The sequence below is a fragment of the Genypterus blacodes genome, unplaced genomic scaffold (genome assembly GCF_046128005.1).
Source record: "Genypterus blacodes isolate CSIRO-AG114 ecotype Tasmania unplaced genomic scaffold, CSIRO-AGI_Gbla_v1 ptg000133l_1, whole genome shotgun sequence".
In the NCBI taxonomy this organism is placed as follows: domain Eukaryota; kingdom Metazoa; phylum Chordata; class Actinopteri; order Ophidiiformes; family Ophidiidae; genus Genypterus; species Genypterus blacodes.
The window spans coordinates 2,413,602-2,430,645 of NW_027466935.1; the positions used below are offsets into that span (position 1 = coordinate 2,413,602).

General features: G+C 45.3%; 1 protein-coding gene across 1 annotated transcript in view; it reads right to left on the minus strand.

The window, feature by feature from the left end:
* The window catches only part of bmpr1bb (bone morphogenetic protein receptor, type IBb), a 40,455-nt gene that overhangs the window by 6,503 nt on the left and 16,908 nt on the right, over positions 1-17,044 (minus strand). Inside the window, exon 2 of the mRNA XM_076164357.1 lies at positions 8,321-8,705. Within this exon, the coding sequence (XP_076020472.1) occupies positions 8,321-8,414 (94 nt within the window). The 5' untranslated portion in view covers positions 8,415-8,705. The remainder of the gene's footprint in view (positions 1-8,320; positions 8,706-17,044) is intronic.

Consider the following 17,044-nt stretch of genomic DNA (forward strand, 5'->3'; position numbering starts at 1 on the left):
CAGTGAAAGGATGGAGCCACTATAAAAAGCAAAGAGGTGTAAGCCGATCTAAGGAGGGAGTCCAAGTAGCCGTGGAGAACAAGGACATGATTAATCCATCAGGGGAATAAGTGATGAAAAGCCTCAAATCAAAGTGAAGTTTAGAGACACACTGTTCTGAAATGGTACTCTGTGTCCTTCCAATCTTATCTGTGTTACTGTTTTGCATCAGAGGGGAAGTTTGTTGAGGTGTCCTGATCCTCCCTCACCGTGGCCTTGGTCTCCCTATCAAACCCTCTTTCTCATCTCCCCATCTGCTGTGCAACTGTGCAAAAACACACTCACACGACAGCAAATGTTTCAGGAATCCATCAGATAGCCCCTGCACTCTTATCAGCCGTGTTTTAATGGAATATCTACAAAGGAAGGTGGTAAAGGGAGCACGGCCGATCCATGCAGCAAACAGCGACGGGAACAGGGAAGCTCATTCTGTTCTGAGGCAGTGACGTCATTTTTCTGTGAAGGAAAGGAGAGCCCCGATTTGGAGCAGAGAAGGGAAAAGCCCAGAGAGGCCGAACTGGGAGAGGCCGGAGAAATCGCTGCTGAGGCCAGTCAGAGGCTCACAGCAGGAGGCAAAGCGTCGGTTCCTGTAATGAACTTTGTGGAAGCAAACTGGAACTGGGATGCTCATATCGTTCCAACAGGAAGGTGACGAAATGAAACAGATGTAAAAATGCACCTAAGTTGTTTTTTCTCCTGAAGTACAGTCCTTACCATGGGGGTTATGAAATGTACTTATACGGCTTTATTTACTTTAACCAGAAACATAATTCATCATAATTTGCCAAAATGAGATGCCCAAGAAGCGTTTTGTCTGTTAGTTCTGGACTTTCAACAGCCGTTACTAGAAACAAAAATGCAAGAAGAGGAAAAAGTCGTTTACTACTTTAAAGCTACAAGCAAATAAGCAGATAAATGTGGGAAAAAAGTCATGAAAATCTGTAGTTCACACACTGATTTCTATTAAAAAGTTAACAATTTTGTCAAAGATCATTGAATTCATAGATTTGTAGAAAATAGTATAAACAATTTCTATATTGAGGTAAAGAGATGAATGCATAAGGCTACAGAAAGGTGACTGTAAGAGTGATGCATGCTGGGATGTGTGCAGGGAAGGAGCGTTGCAAATCGCTGTGTTTGGAATGAAGTTCAGCAGTTATACCAGAGTGTGTGAGCGACTCCCCCGTGCATGTCAAGCTGTACCGCTGTGTGTGTGAAAACAAAAACAAAACAGCAATTTACTGGAAACACTGTATTGTTACGAGAATAGCTGAACTACTATCATGCTACCAAAAAAGTAGTTAAGTTAGTAGCTTCTAATACTGAAATGGTAATCTGCAATTTCTTGATTTATTTGCACCAGTAAGTTACTCACTGAATAGATATTAACCATCATTCTTAACTTCTCTCTGTCTCACATATACGCACATAATTATATAAACTCACACAGTCTCTCTTTCTCTGTCCGTCACAGACCCACACACACACACAACAGACTTGCTGTGTCAGCCATGGGGGCACACCCAAGGTCACCCCGAAATTCGATCTGCATCCCCCACACATTCCACAGGCTTCTCCTCAAACTAAACACACGCACACAGTAACCATTAGCCAATTACACACCTCGACGCAAACACACACACACACCGGACACAAACACACACACACACACACACACACACACACACACACACACACACACACACACACACACACACACACACACACACACACACACACACACACACACACACACACACACACACACACACACACACACTTTGATTGCCACTTGGAAGTTATTTAGCAAGTATGATGCATCGCTCCTTCTGCATCTCTTCAGCATGAATGCTCCATCATCTTGAACACTTCCTCATTCGTTCAGCTTTCAGCTCTCTGGTTGTGCTGACTGAAGATGATGTATCTGCATTTGTGAGGACAGTTTGTGTATCGTACGAGCTTCAGCCTGCACCCTCGGGCTCCAGCTGTTTGTCCAAGAGCTCCTATTCTGTTTATTTGCAATTCCTTTCTAACCATCGTTTATCCTCCACTTATCTCCTTACCCTGGTTGAATGATGAGGTCGTACAGGTCTCAAGCTTCCCTCCCATATGTTTTTCTCATTATGTTTTTATTGGGGCTTTACCTTGTTGAGGGTCCCAGGCTGGGGTCACTTGTACAAAAAAAAAGGATTTTAAATGACGTAACCTGCCAGAAGGCTTCAGACTGGAGTCTCTCTTCATCTGATCATCTGCTCCTGTAGAGGTTATGACTCTCATGTTCTTCACTGCACTGTGTCAGGGAGTGACATCAATTTTTACCACATAAAACCAAAGGCAGACTACAACAACACGCTGTACACCATTGATTTTGACATTAGCGAGGAGACACGTTGACATTGACTGACAGGGAGATGAGCAATGTCTGTCATTTCCAAACGAGACTTATCGACTTTTGGAATTCAGCCCACACATCCAATACATCCCGTGTACGTCGACATGCTGGTCAGTCAGCTTGGTTTAGTGTTATGAACATGAAGTGTAAAGTAAATCCAGTCTTCACCGCAAGTGTTAGAAAATCTTACAATTATTCAAGCCAATGAAAAAAAATGTGTGTACAATAATATAGATGGAGTATTATTTTAAGACATAGATCACTTGTATTTCAATCAGATAGTTATTAGTTGTCCATGTGATAATTTCAGATCAGGAGAGGATTTGTTGATTAAAAGGACAGATCGTACAGTTTGAGCCATGGTCAGGTTGTCAGGATGTGGCATATTTCAGAGCAAAGGATCATCAGAATGTCTTATGACTCTACCAGCTTCAGTCAGACGTGAGACATCAGTTTGGCATTTTTGGCACGTCAGTCACATGCTGTGCAGCCTTGATAGTTGTGAAACCAAATTTGTGCTTCATTCGATTATGACAACTGATTAAAAACGCTGCTGTGAGTTTCTATTTCAATCCTGAGATGAGATAGAACGAGTGTGAAAAAAAAAGCTCACTGTGCAAAGTTTTCCAATTAACATGTTGGTATCACAGAATCTGACTTCACAGCGTCAAAGCTCTTTAATCTGTGGGCCAAGACCTTCACACAGACTCTTCATCAAAAGGCAAGCGAGCCAGAGAGGAGGACAGGAGAGAAAAAGGGAGATAAGTTTCTCCAGGTGGCCGTGATAAATCACATCCTCAAAGAAGACATCTTCTCCAGTGTCTCCACCGTGCACTCTGACCCCGAGGGGGTCGCAACCAACCTGCACAGGGGCCATACATCTCCCCCCCCCCCCCCCCCCACACACCCCCACCCTACTGCCGCACCCTTATCCCTCTTAACCCCCTACAGGCTTCAAAGGCCTTTACCCCAGACGGACGCACACAAGTGCACGTATTCTACATGCGTACACACACACACACACACACACTTATGAATGTTCTGGATTAGATCGCCGGTGGAGAGCACATTCCAAGCTCTGTTTTCCTCCGTCTGCTTCGCCCACACCAGCTCATCTGTTTCACACAGCGTCCAGCAACCTGTTCTGTGTTTGCTGACCGTGACCAGGGTGCTTCGGGGCACCCACCTCCGACACATTCACGCAGCTCAGGAGGATTGTCTGACTCCTCTGTCAAAATCCTGAGGTCCCCTCCCGATGTCTAACCTTGGGAAAAGACCTTCAAAGTCCTTCTCACAGACTTCACTTCCCTCACACAGACAAACTTAACATACAGGCGTGAAAACAGCGGAGATCTGCTATATCCACAACAAATGACTGTTCATACTGACACAGGCGGACAGAGACAAACAGCTACAGCCATAATACACACACACTCTCACACACACATAATGGATTTCAGGGAATAAAAAGCTGATCCAAGTCTTTCTTACTAAATTATTATTTTTTGCACACATTTTATCCGCTGAGTGAGCAAAACACCCATTCACTCCACGCACAGAAGACTTTTGCAACCATAAAGAGCCATAATGTGATGAACAGAGTCTTGTTTCCCGTCAGCAGCACCATACACAGCTTGTGACACGGATCACATGTGTTATTCTGGTCAGAACCGACAGAAACAAGGCTCCTAGTTTGAGCTTCCAGCCGTCTAAAAGACAACACGGTGGTTACTTGAGTTTAATCATCGAAGCCAAAAACAGAAATGGGAAATTTAACCCAAAGTATAAATAAGTTACAGTAAATGCACCATGCTATAGTGTGTGGAGCAGCCAAAGTGAAAACACAGCCACACACACATGCACAGCCACACACACACACGCTGATAGACACAGGACAGGTGTTGGCAACGTTATAAAAGCAGGGGATTTGCTTGACCGGAGAATGTGCTTTGGATGTGTGTGTGTGTGTGTGTGTGTGTGTGTGTGTGTGTGTGTGTGTGTGTGTGTGTGTGTGTGTGTGTGTGTGCCCAATCTTTTCGTATTGATTCTCACTCTTTTGAACTTCTGTATTACTTTAACAGTGTGTAGCTGGTGCTGTCTATTTGTCTGTGCATGCTGTCTAGACCTAGTAGATAAAACAACAAATCATTGATCAGTGTTCGTCTCCATGGATGATGGATGACATCATGCCACCAAAGTGTGTCGCTTTATGAAAGCAGAGAATGGATCTGTGTGAAACTGCAAGTTGGGAAATGGATATTTATCTTGGATTTCTTTGAGCCAAAGTTATTAATGTTTGTTCATACCATCATCTGGATAAAGCTCCTTTAATCGTGCTGAACGATGAGGTTTGTGCTTTGCAAAAAGAACCAAGGCAACCAGGCAGACTTTAGCCTTCCAACTCTGGCAAGTCGTGCACACTCACTTGGTACGCATGAATAACTAAAACATAAACACACACAGAGACACACACACACACACACGCCTGCTCCCATGCCTGACCGCCGGAGCTGCACATCTGCCCGGGGATCAAATTCTGTGTGGGGAACCAAATCCACATCCTGACAGGAAGCAGCAGGGAGATGGCTGGAGGAGCCCCGGCCTGCTGAGGACCAACTGCTGCTGCTTCATACAGCTGGACGCCCTGCACCGCTTCATCCCCACGTCTGATAAAAACATAATGTGTTCTGTATGTTCGTGCAAACGATTGGTACGGGTTTACTTGAATGGGCCCTCTTTTCTATTGATACTGTGTGTTATGCTTACATAAACCCTTTCAATAAGGCTCTACTCATATCAGTGTGGCATCAATCACTCATTCATTCCACAGCGTAACTGAAAACTTTACTGCTCTAATTCTAAAATCATGATTTAGCTGAAAGTCTATGAGATTTTACCAAAGGTTCTGTCTAAAATCAATACAAAGAACCATACAATACTTTGTTAGCATATCACTAACAATGAAAATCCATTAATTAATCTGCTGATAATTGTGATAATTAATTCCATAGTCCATGTTTGTTTCTAACTGTAAGAGATACAGAGATTAAATTGAATTTAAAACAATCACGATCCCAACTAACAATACTTTTCATAATTGATTTGTAACATGTATCATTGGTTGTTCGGGCAGCAATAGAGTGAATGCATCTAAAACACCTGAAAAATGAAGGCACCAAGGAAGACAAAGCTGCCAAGCAGGGTAAAAATTGTCGTCTTGCCTCAAGTGTGCAACACAACTTTGATATTTCCACCCAGTTATGTGCTGTCGCCGCGAAGGCTGCATAAATTAGCTTAACTTAGCTTAGCGTAGGGTCAGGCGCTGTCTTTGGTGTTTGTTGCTTTCCTAAGTAGACCACATGTAATTGTAAGTATCATTAATAAACATCATAAGACGTTAAAATTCTTCACACTCTTGTTCACGCTACAGAAAAAATACATTGTTGAAAAATACAGATAATTCCTAAAGTTTTAGGTGAAGTTTGACACTGCGGCAGAAATGGCTCCATGATGGTAACATAAAGTATTTCTTCACTGGCCCTTGTCATCATGACCTTTGACATTAGCATACTGTAGTAATTATCATGCTGTTGTCTTTCACAGAATAAAGTATTAGCTCCATATTAGCATCGCAAACACTCTAATCCTAAGCGTTTCCTCTGCACTCTGCGGTTTGTTTTCTGTGAACCTCGTCCCCTTACAGAAACAGGTGGCTAACTGACCACGCTACTTAGATTTATGAGCAAACCTCCCACATGTTTTATTCATTTGGAAGATCACAGAGGAGGCAGAAGAGGCAATTAGCGGCCGATGTTGCGGTGGAAGAAAGAGGGCCGAAGGAGCGAAAGTGAGGAAGAGCGACACTGCTGAAAGACATTAAGGATGTAGGCCGGCAGCTCAACCTCGGCTAATATTTGTCTGAGAGAAGATACAGTCGGACTCTTTGTTGCTGGTTAAAAGGGGCCGAGTGCTACTTTCGCCACAGAGATGATGTGTCTGTGTGATGTGTGTGTCCTGCCTCATCCCTCATACGTCTGTGTGGACCCTGAACGTCACACACACAGACCCACTGTTGCATGAGCGCTTATAAATCCACTGCTGTCTCCGCAGATAAGAGTGAAGACGTTTGACTTCAAGACACATTCAGACGCAGCTGAGACATTTCAAGACCAACTGTGAAAGTGACAGCTAACTCTCAGCCCGGATTTTCCAGCCGGTCTTCAGTTTTCTACCACAATTCCAAGCATTTGTTCAAAAATGTTAAATATCACACTTGCATTCCAATGACGATATTATGAAGTTGATCTAAGCTAAAATATTTGATTTATGTGTTAGTATCAGGTGAAAAGAAAACACAGCACGGATTGTGACCCATCTTTAAATAACACACAAACTGTGTGTGTGTGTGTGTGTGTGTGTGTGTGTGTGTGTGTGTGTGTGTGTGAGTGCTGTATGCATGGACATTCCAGTGTATCAGCAGATAGAATAGAATGGAATAGCGACATAGCGGCGCATAAACAGGTTGTTAAGTTAAAGAATTCACCCTCCATCTGTCATAACCAAGGGTCATAAAGTGAGATTTTGCAGACCATCTTTTAATAACAATATTTATAAACAGTGTGTGTGTGTGTGTGTGTGTGTGTGTGTGTGTGTGTGTGTGTGTGTGTGTGTGTGTGTGTGTGTGTGTTTCCATGCGAGTCAACTGTGTTTGACAACTGAGTGATTTCTGCTCATGTCAACTTTTGTCCCCCGATGGACCCATGAAAGCACAACACTGGCACGACTACAAACGGCCTGTGGTGCGTCTCTGAGACGGCTCGGACAAACACAACAACAGATGCACATGTGTCACCCTGCCGAGGCCGCCAGCTCGTCCACCCGCCCCGTCTGTCACAACCTGACGGGCCGCTGCGAGACTGCTGGCATTCATAGTAAAAGAGAGAGAGAGAGAGAGAGAGAGAGAGAGAGAGAGAGAGAGAGAGAGAGAGAGAGAGAGAGAGAGAGAGAGAGAGAGAGAGAGAGAGAGAGAGACAACTGGCTGTCCATCTTCAAACAATTCAAACCAGAGGGGGGGAGGAGAGGGGGGAGAACACGGGACAGATACACGCACGGCCGTTCTCATGCTAACCCCCCCCCCCCCCCCCCCCCCCGCCCCCCTGTGGAGATCATAATAGCTTTTTGCCCATCATAAATACCAGAGGGCAAAAAATAGACGACGGACCTCATAGCTTTGTCACCTCACAACACTGGCAGTAAAATGTGTGAGCAGTCTGTGAAAACATCGCCTCCGCTTTGTAAAAGAGGCACGCGAGCAGATTTGACTAAAGTAACAAAAGTGAAGCAAATCAGAGAAAACATGTAAACTAATTGGTTCCATTTTCTTACAAGGACGCGTTTAGAATGGATTTAAATGCCAAAATAAATGGCTTGATGACAAATAAGGCATTAATGATGTTGTTCCTTTAATTGGTGCATATTTCTTTTTCTTGTTTGTTAGTTTGTTTTCAGCTCTTTAATCATCACAACAACTCATGACCTCAGTATTAGATGGTTCTATGAGGCAATTTAGTCGAAATGAGTTGGTCAGCAAAGGCAAAAGCACATTTTAGTATTTTTCAAATTTACAGGTCAAAAGTTGTAATAGTTCAGCCAGGTGGAGTGTTTTAAAGCCTGTAACTACAGAATTTACAATAACATTTTAAGAAAGTGGCAAACTCCGGCTCCATTATTGCTGATTTCTGACAGATTTTTCAAAATCTTGCTGGGTTGCGTCATTTCATCTAACGAGTGAGAAATAAAAAACTAATATTTATCAAAGGCCTCAGCATCACCGACCTCAGTGAGTGAAAACATGGAGAGCAAGTGCGGCGTATCCAGAGGAGTACTCACCATCAGATCCTCGACTCAGCGATGCCAGACCAGTCACCAGGAGAAGCGCCTGCCAGACCCACTCCTGAGGCCACCGCACCACCGCCACCATCATGCCAACGCCAACAAATCCCCAAAGTGCTGCCACGGCAAACACGGCCGCCAAATGGAGGTGGTTTGAGGGCACGAATATGTCCTCCTGTAAAAATGAGCGCCGGTCCTCTTCCTGCGTCTGTATGTGCGTCCCTCTCTCTCTCTCTCTCTGTGTCTCTCGCTCTCTCTCTCTCTCTCTCCCTCTGTGTGAGTGACGGCCAGTCCCCCTGTTGTTTCTGTGTGCAGCACTCTCAGGAACTTCCCACAGCACACAGCCGCCCTGCAGCCTCCAGCACTACTCCACTATGACAGCCTGAGAGAGAGAGAGAGAGAGAGAGAGAGAGAGAGAGAGAGAGAGAGAGAGAGAGAGAGAGAGAGAGAGAGAGAGAGAGAGAGAGAGAGAGTGGGAGAGAGAGAGAGAGAGAGTGTGTGGGGGGGTAGAGGGTGTTACTTAGTCGCTCTCTCACCGTGCTATTTGTCCAGCCCTCACTATGCCCGGTTCACTATAGAGGGAACAGCTGAGTTTTACTGCAACCACACACAGTCTCTCTCTTTCACACACACACTCGCAAACACACACAGACACACACACAAATTACAGATTCCCACATCAGTCAGAATAAAAAGGGGGACACAGGGGGTAAATCAGGGCCACAGATGTGAGTGGAGGCTGAATGAGATGTGATTGCGGTTGCATTAAAACCAAAATGAACCAATACCAGAGACGTACACACACACACAGCATGTCAAGACAGACGGAGTATAAACAGAGAGAGGACATGCATGTATACTTTGATAATACGTGTTTAGTCCATGAAGTGTCATGACACTAACAAACCCATGTGTCTCATTTGTGTGCAAATACGCAATACGCAGGTGTGTGTGTGTGTGACTGTTATGGAGGAGAGGGTGAAAACACAAACACTTCCCGAGACACAACAGGGGATCAGCCCCTCACACGTCAGGTGATTAGAGGTGATTAGAGCTCACACCTCCAGGCACCGCCGCAACTTTTGAAACTTCACACTAATCCAACACACTGGAGACGCACACACACAAACACGGAACGCCACACAAATGACAAAAGGGACACATTCCACCGGGGAGAGATTTCTGGGTTACAAGTTAAGAGGATTAACTCAGCTATTAGACAGATTACGTCAAGACCTCTACAGAACCTATACACAAATCATAAACGCCGGAGAGTTGGATTTCTACAATCGCGGATGTGAAATTCCTGTAAAGCACGAACAACTGCTCTCCTGTTTGTGCGCTCCATATGGTCAGAGTTAGTGGGAGGGATGCAAAGAATAACGAAGAAGAAGAACGGAGGGGGTGGAGGAGGAGGGCAGAACAACAACAGCCACCTGAGAGCGCTGCGTCTTACCAAATGGGCTCCTCCACCCCACACCTGCACTATCCCAGACGCCTCCTCTCCTCTCCTCTCCTCTCCTCTCCTCTCCTCTGCTCGCCCCCCCCGCCGGTGCTCCTCTGGCCCCCCTTTATAAGCCGTCACTTCTGATTTGCGTGAGGCGCTGCGCCTTACATGCAATAAGTCGGCCTTTTCTGCAGCCCACGAGTGGTGTGAACGGGTCAGCGCACCTCACACACCCTTCTGCGCTCCATCAAACGCCCAGCGTGGAGCCGCGGCCCTTGAGATGGAGGGGGTGAGGGGTTGAAGGGGTGAAGGGGTGAGGGAGTGGGTTCCAAGGGGATGGAGGGAGCCCTGTAGGTGGGGGTCACGCCAGCACATTGAGAGGTGGAAAGTGGGAGCAGACTGCTTTCTTTATTTTAAACTGGTTACACTGTTAAACTAGAGCTTTTAGTGATCAAAAAAAGGGGGGAAATTAAAGTTTAGCTGAGTTTCCCATTCTTTAGTAATCAGAAATCCGTTATTGCAGCTTGATCACTGCCTCTAATAACCTGCTTCTATTTCATTACAGCAATATTTTCTCATGAAACAGAGACATGATGTCAGCGTTTGCAGTAACTTTACACTGCGCCTCACTCGCAAACACACCTTTCAACACGCGGAGAGAAGCAGGCGCTAAAAGCACTGTGGAAAATCACCGCTAACCTGCGAATTAAGAGCAAAAAAAGCCATAGATCATAGATGGTGGAATTACTCCGGGGACAGACGGACTACCAGCCAATCTCCAGCCGATGCCCCCACACTGCGCCCAAACCACCGCAAGACGCTCAGCCCTGTGAAATTAGGAGGATTTTCGGCGGCTCAGGGGGTAAACCTGCTGTTATAGAATCCTGGAAATGATGTTTATTACCGTGGCAACACAGCTGTCTGTGGCAAGGCCGTCCAATCAGGGAGCGGGAGTTGAGAAAGTGAGACAATGTCTTCATCCTCTGGCCAGACATAGACCTCGGCAGAAACGACATCTTCATCATCCTCAACGCTTCACGTCACATGCATATTAGGATGTTTATGTTCAGATTCCTACAAACAACTGCAGAACTTGAAAGGAGCTCAGGGGAAGTTTGATGAAGATTTAAGTGGGACGCTTCCAGGATTCCAGGAGGGACGCGCATCTATTTAAAAAGTACACTCATGTTCACACGAAGACATCAAACAGTATCTATATTATTCAGCAGGGCTATGTTTTGAAGGTCACGTATTGTAAGACCTCCTGCGGATCTGCTGCTTTTAAGGCCCATTGGTCCCCACATCTCCCTGCTGCTCCCCAGCCGAGCCTCAGAAGAAAAGACCCTGATGAATATTCAAGATGGGGCACAATAGAAGCCGAATCACTGCGCTGAGACCGACGCTTTGAAGTCCGAAAGAGGAATGCTGAGAGGGAAGAAAAACTTTCATTCACGAGGAGTAAAAGAAGCCCCCCCCCCCCTTCATATATGTCTGTCTGTCACTCTCTCACTCGCTCACTCTTGATCCCTTTCATGATGGAGAAGATGCGTGGGGACAATCGCCTCCACTTCTGATGGCGATGGTTGGTGAGCGGGTCTGACAGAACAAGAGGTCAAACTTTAAAAGCCTCAAAAAAGGCCTCATGTCGTCATCAAAACAACAGAAAAGTTGATTTCAAGTCCAAAGTGCAAATGTGACTGTTCCTACTGGATTTATAATTCTGTGTTCCAGACGACAACAAGGGAAGAACATGATGTGTTCGCTGCACATGCTTGAATTTACTGTTAAAAATGCAAAACAACACACAATGTTGACGCAGTAATTAAGTTTGTGGCGGCACACAGCCCTAATATGAATCTCCTCACATCTCTACAAGCTTTGGTGTGACTCAGATGTATTGTGTGTTTGCTTTACAGATGTTATCATTGTGCTCCTGCTGCGCCGCACATGGACACAAGGTTTGTATTGTTCTCATTTGGATGGGAATGTGTGTGGCAAACGTGCATCTGCAAACATCTGGAGCCTTGTTACAGAGATCAATCATATGTGCAGAAAAGCTACTATCTGCTTTTGTTTTAATATTCAAGAGAAATATGTGTAAAAGAAGAAGAGTGGGCGGGGCTTATTCTGAAGTGGGAGGAAATCACCCACAATGCCTGGTTTCTATCTGTGTAACGGGTTCAATCAAACAACCAAGTGCTATTGATTGATCTGTGGTTTTGTTGTAACACGATAGTCTGAAATTTCAGATTAGTTGCAAAGAACACAATGTTAATCTTTGCGTGTTTCCCTTATTAAACGTCTTTATTTCACAACCATTCAGCCTCACAGAGTGCAGCCTCCTCACACGGACGCTGTCGGATAGCCAGGCGCTACAAACATGCTGTAATCTCTTTAAATCTAACTTGATAGCCATTGCAGCTGTCTGACGGATACACACACCTGAAACACACCTGTGGCTCAGATTTCACCTGTTGGGAAACTTAACGGCTCGATTTCACGTCTCTCCTCCACAGTTTACAGCACCGACGGTGACAAGAGGAACGATTTCTATCATTTTTCCACAGCCAAGCAACAAGGCAACAACATGCACCTGCCAAGAACAACACAACAGAGCCTCTCTCTCTCTCTTTCTCTCTCTCTCTCTCTCAGTCTCTCCACGATCTGTCTTCCAGCCTCTGAAGGTTAGTGGGCCAGGTCTTTCAGGCTGCCAGACTCCAGCTCACAGCTCTGTTCCCCTCTATCCTCTGGTCACATGATCGCACTACTCTGGTGCCTTACATAATAGCAAAAGGTAGAAACGCTCTCACATTGCAGACGCAGATACAGATACTGGACAACAGTGGACACTTTTTTACGCTCTTTGCATTCATTTGCAATATCATTCGACATTAGAACTCACAGCAAAGAAAAGCATTTTGGAGGAAACTGAGGCTCCTCTTGCCAAGTCAACCAGGAGCATTTAATGAAGGGATTGTTGGCGAGCGTCTGCTGAGCCGCGGCGGGTTAAAAGTGCAAACCAAAAGGTCTAATTAAGGAGGTTCCTGCGACAGTCAAACAGAGCAGGCAGGCAGCAGGGGTCAACACGGTGGCCCACAAACTGCCCGTGACCCTCACACCTGCCTGGTTTCATTATAATGTAACGAGTCTGAGCGCTGTGGACACCCACACACTGACACATCAGCGCAGAAATGCTACATTACCACACACACACACACACACACACACACACACACACACACACACACACACACACACACACACACACACACACACACACACACACACACACACACACACACACACACACACACACACACACACACACACACACACACACACACACACACACACACACACACACACACACACACGGAAATAGGGCAAAACAGTAACGAAGAGAGAAAACTACTTGGGAGCTTTTGGAATGAATATTAATTGTAGGTGATTTGTAGCCATGTGATGATGTCATGATACAGGATGCACACACAGCGATATGCAATGCAATTTCAGGTATTGATCACTACTACAAAATAAATTTCACGTCAATGTTTACTATGTGCAAAGTTACAAATACATTACACAACTTCCAATGACCTCACTGCTACTACTAGTGTCCAGAAGCAATATTGCACGCATACTGCAGCCTTTCCTTACAGTCGCATGATAATTCAATGCTTTAAGTGGAATTGAATTACCTAATAGACCATTACAATACCGACCCACGCATAGTGGAATTGTGGGATGTGGGAGGGGGGCTTCTTCTGGCCGTCGCGTCCAAATCGTGCAGCGTTTCCCGGCTGCGTTTGGATGAGACCAGAGGCCCCTGAGGGACCGTGTGGACATGTTTGGTTTTGAAATGCTGATTTTGGCAGATCCAGTCTCTAAAATTGAGGGACAAATTTGAGTTTTGTTGAATTTAACGACAATCATGTGCACTGTGTGAGCTTGAAGAGTGTTTTTGTTGCTTTGTATGTGCCAGACATGGATGGGAAATGTCCTGATTGGTTCAGAGGAGGAACTTCAGACAATGATCTGGGGTTTTTCCCGGAGTAGTGATGACCTTGATATGTATGACAGACATGCATGAGGGATAAGGTTTACATGACAGCCACACTTCCCTCACAAAGAAGGAAAGTGCTTGTTACAGCTATAGAATAACTGGAAAGGCTCGTCACCGCTGACACGCAAAGTGCAGTGATCTCCCTATTTTTTCCGCAAATCTGGATTGTTTCTGTAAATTATACGGGAGCGAGATGTTTTGACTTGGTAATACAGAGAAATTTGACATTTGTCATAATAACAGAAGCCGGGTGCACGCTGCTGTGGGGCCCCCGCACTATATGTGTGTGTGTGTGTCAGAAGTTCACGACCTTCTTCCACTGTGCACATTGCAAAAACAAAATGATCGCCGGGTGTGAAGGAGCCACGGCGCTAATAAGGCCGGCGGCTGCAGAGCGGCAGCACCTGTCTCTCTCTCTCCAATTAGTCTCTCCGGCCAACCCGAGTGGTACACAGCCTACAGAGAGCCAAATGAAGCGGGGATAATGGCAATAAGAATCACAACGTGTCCAGGATGGAATGCAGGCAAGACCGACAGGGAATATTTAACTTTCTAGAACATTTTGCTCAAAGATAAAGGTAGATTTCCTAAAAACAGAAGAGGAGCAGCAGATAAGACGATAAGATAAGATTACTCCCATTTCTCTCTTTTCCACCTAGGGCCCCAATTCGCAGAATCATCTATCCAAAGACAAAATCAAATCTTACACTAAACAACACAAAGTAGAAGCTTTGGCCTTGAGGCTTCTTTGTATTACCACACTGTATTTGTTAGGATATAAAATGCTGCATATTCCTCCTTGGCTCACTATTCGGCAGCACAGCGGAGCCTTTACCCGCCCTCTCATTTGGGCCGGAGCAAAGCGTGAAGTCCTGCCCTTGGAACAGCTACGGCACTATGCGCCTCTCCATGGCCCAGTTGACGCAGACAGGTGGGGTTTGAATGTCAAATTAAGCGGCCACAGATGCCCCCAGAAAGACTCTGTTCATAAAAATAGACGCTTCCAGTCAGCCAGCCAGATTAATGGCGTTTGAATAAATTTGGGTTTTACTGGCCTATAATTCAGGGGGAATTAACAGGGGTGTCGGTTCACTGCTTCTGGACAGACTAGACTACCTGCACTGAGCTGGAGTTTTGATTGAGAGGGCGAGCGAAGTAAGAGGAGGAGGAGGAGGAGGAGGAGGAGGAGGAGGGAGTCCTATGTGCATATTTTCCATGTGCACCCACACCCCTCGCTTAGCCGCACTGAAAGCCCTTTTGTGTTTGCGAGTCGTGTAAAGGCTATGGCGATATCCCCCCCACCTCCGTCCTTTGCGTGTTCACCAGTGTGCAACATGACACACACACACACACACACACACACACACACACACACACACACACACACATATGCAGCCACTGATCCTTCCATCTCAAGAAGAGGGAAAAAGACACAAATGATGTTGATTTGCCTCCAAAGCACATGATTTCCACTATTGAATTAAGCAAAATAAGTGAATGAATGACTGAGGTGATGTGTTCAGCAGCTTTTCTAACGTGGAAATGACAGTGTGCAGCTGTAAATGTGACTCAGAGCTGCCGTGCTCACTGTGAGTCGTGTCACACCGAGCAAGAGTCTGCACAGAGCAAATTAACAGGTTAATCTTATCTGTGATCCGCCGATGATTGATTTCTGTGTTTTCCCCTGCAGCCAGCTGAACAATGTGCGTATTTCATCTGCAGACGCTGACAGACGCGCTGAACACTTTCAAGATGTTGCAGATTTCACGCACGGCCGCTTCAAATCTGGATATCTAGATCAAATCTGGATAAGTTGAAACAAATGTCGCACACCGGCTTCTGTGCATTCGCCGTAGTATCCGTAAAGTGCAAACAAACGATCCAGAGACGTCTCATCCAAACGCTTTGGATGCAGTTCACACAAATCAGTCAAGTGAGCTTCAGCAGGTTTTAAAATTCCTTCTCCGCTCTTCATCATCCAACTCCTTCTCCAGGAAATCACATTCACACCATATTCATTATACAGTGTATCCCTCTTCCAAACAGGCCCTGGACCTAAATCACGTTTTAGAGCAGCACGGTGTCATGTTTTGACCTGAGAATATCTTAAGATCTTCTGTGTTATTGCTCATACAGAGCAGCACCTAAACGCCTCCTGGTTATCCCATTCAGGCCCAACATCATTCTTCCCAACCAATACGTAAATGTACGCAAACACTAACAAAATTCCATTTCCCAACGTTGTAGTGGAGTTGAAGCAGAAGTCTGAGCTGCAAACTGTCTCCAAATCTGGAGGAACGAAATGGAAACTATCTGCGCAGTTAAGTCGTCTCCAGGGATAAGTGAGAAAATGTGTTTCTCTTTAGCGATTTTGGAATTGTGGCCCTTTAAATCACAGTGTTTCTGTCTTTTTTTCCCCTCTTATTTTCTTAATTCTAAAATGATACCATGCAGGCTGTGGTCTTTGTCACCATCAGCTCCAACTTTCACTCCCTGTGTTGGCTCGTGGAGCATGTAGACGACCACGTGTTACCTGTGTTTGCTTAGCTGCTTCTTTTCACCTGCCGACAGGGGAACTCGAATGCACCATACCCAGATCCCACATCATTACTCCCTAGTGTCATTCACACACACACACTCCTCCTCAAGTTTGTTTTTCTGACCCTCATCACTAAGCCTCTGTCTTCCTGAATGCAAGAACCTCTTGTCAGAATAACTGCACACACGCACACACATGCGCGCGTGCACACACACACACACACACACACACACACACACACACACACACACACACACACACACACACACACACACACACACACACACACACACACACACACACACACACACACACACACACACTCTCTAACATAGAAAGCAAAAGTAAGTAAATTTCACTTAACTTGATTCTCACCCTCATTTCATACTTTTCAAAAAGTAGTGGACTGGACATTTAACTGTTTTTTTTTAAGTTATTATTTGTAAAAGAGAAAGCTACTAAGTGATTCTGCTTCTCTCAAATTCACATCAGATTAGGCTCTTTGTGTCATGTTGATTTCTGACTGTGGGAGAGTGATGTCATCCATAAACAACACTACATCACCTTTGTGTGTGTGTGTCCGTGTGTGTATACATTACATTTAACCACTCCCTCTGTTTGATTCAGTCGATTTATGAACCCTGACATCCAGCTGATCCCGTGCTGCTGCTG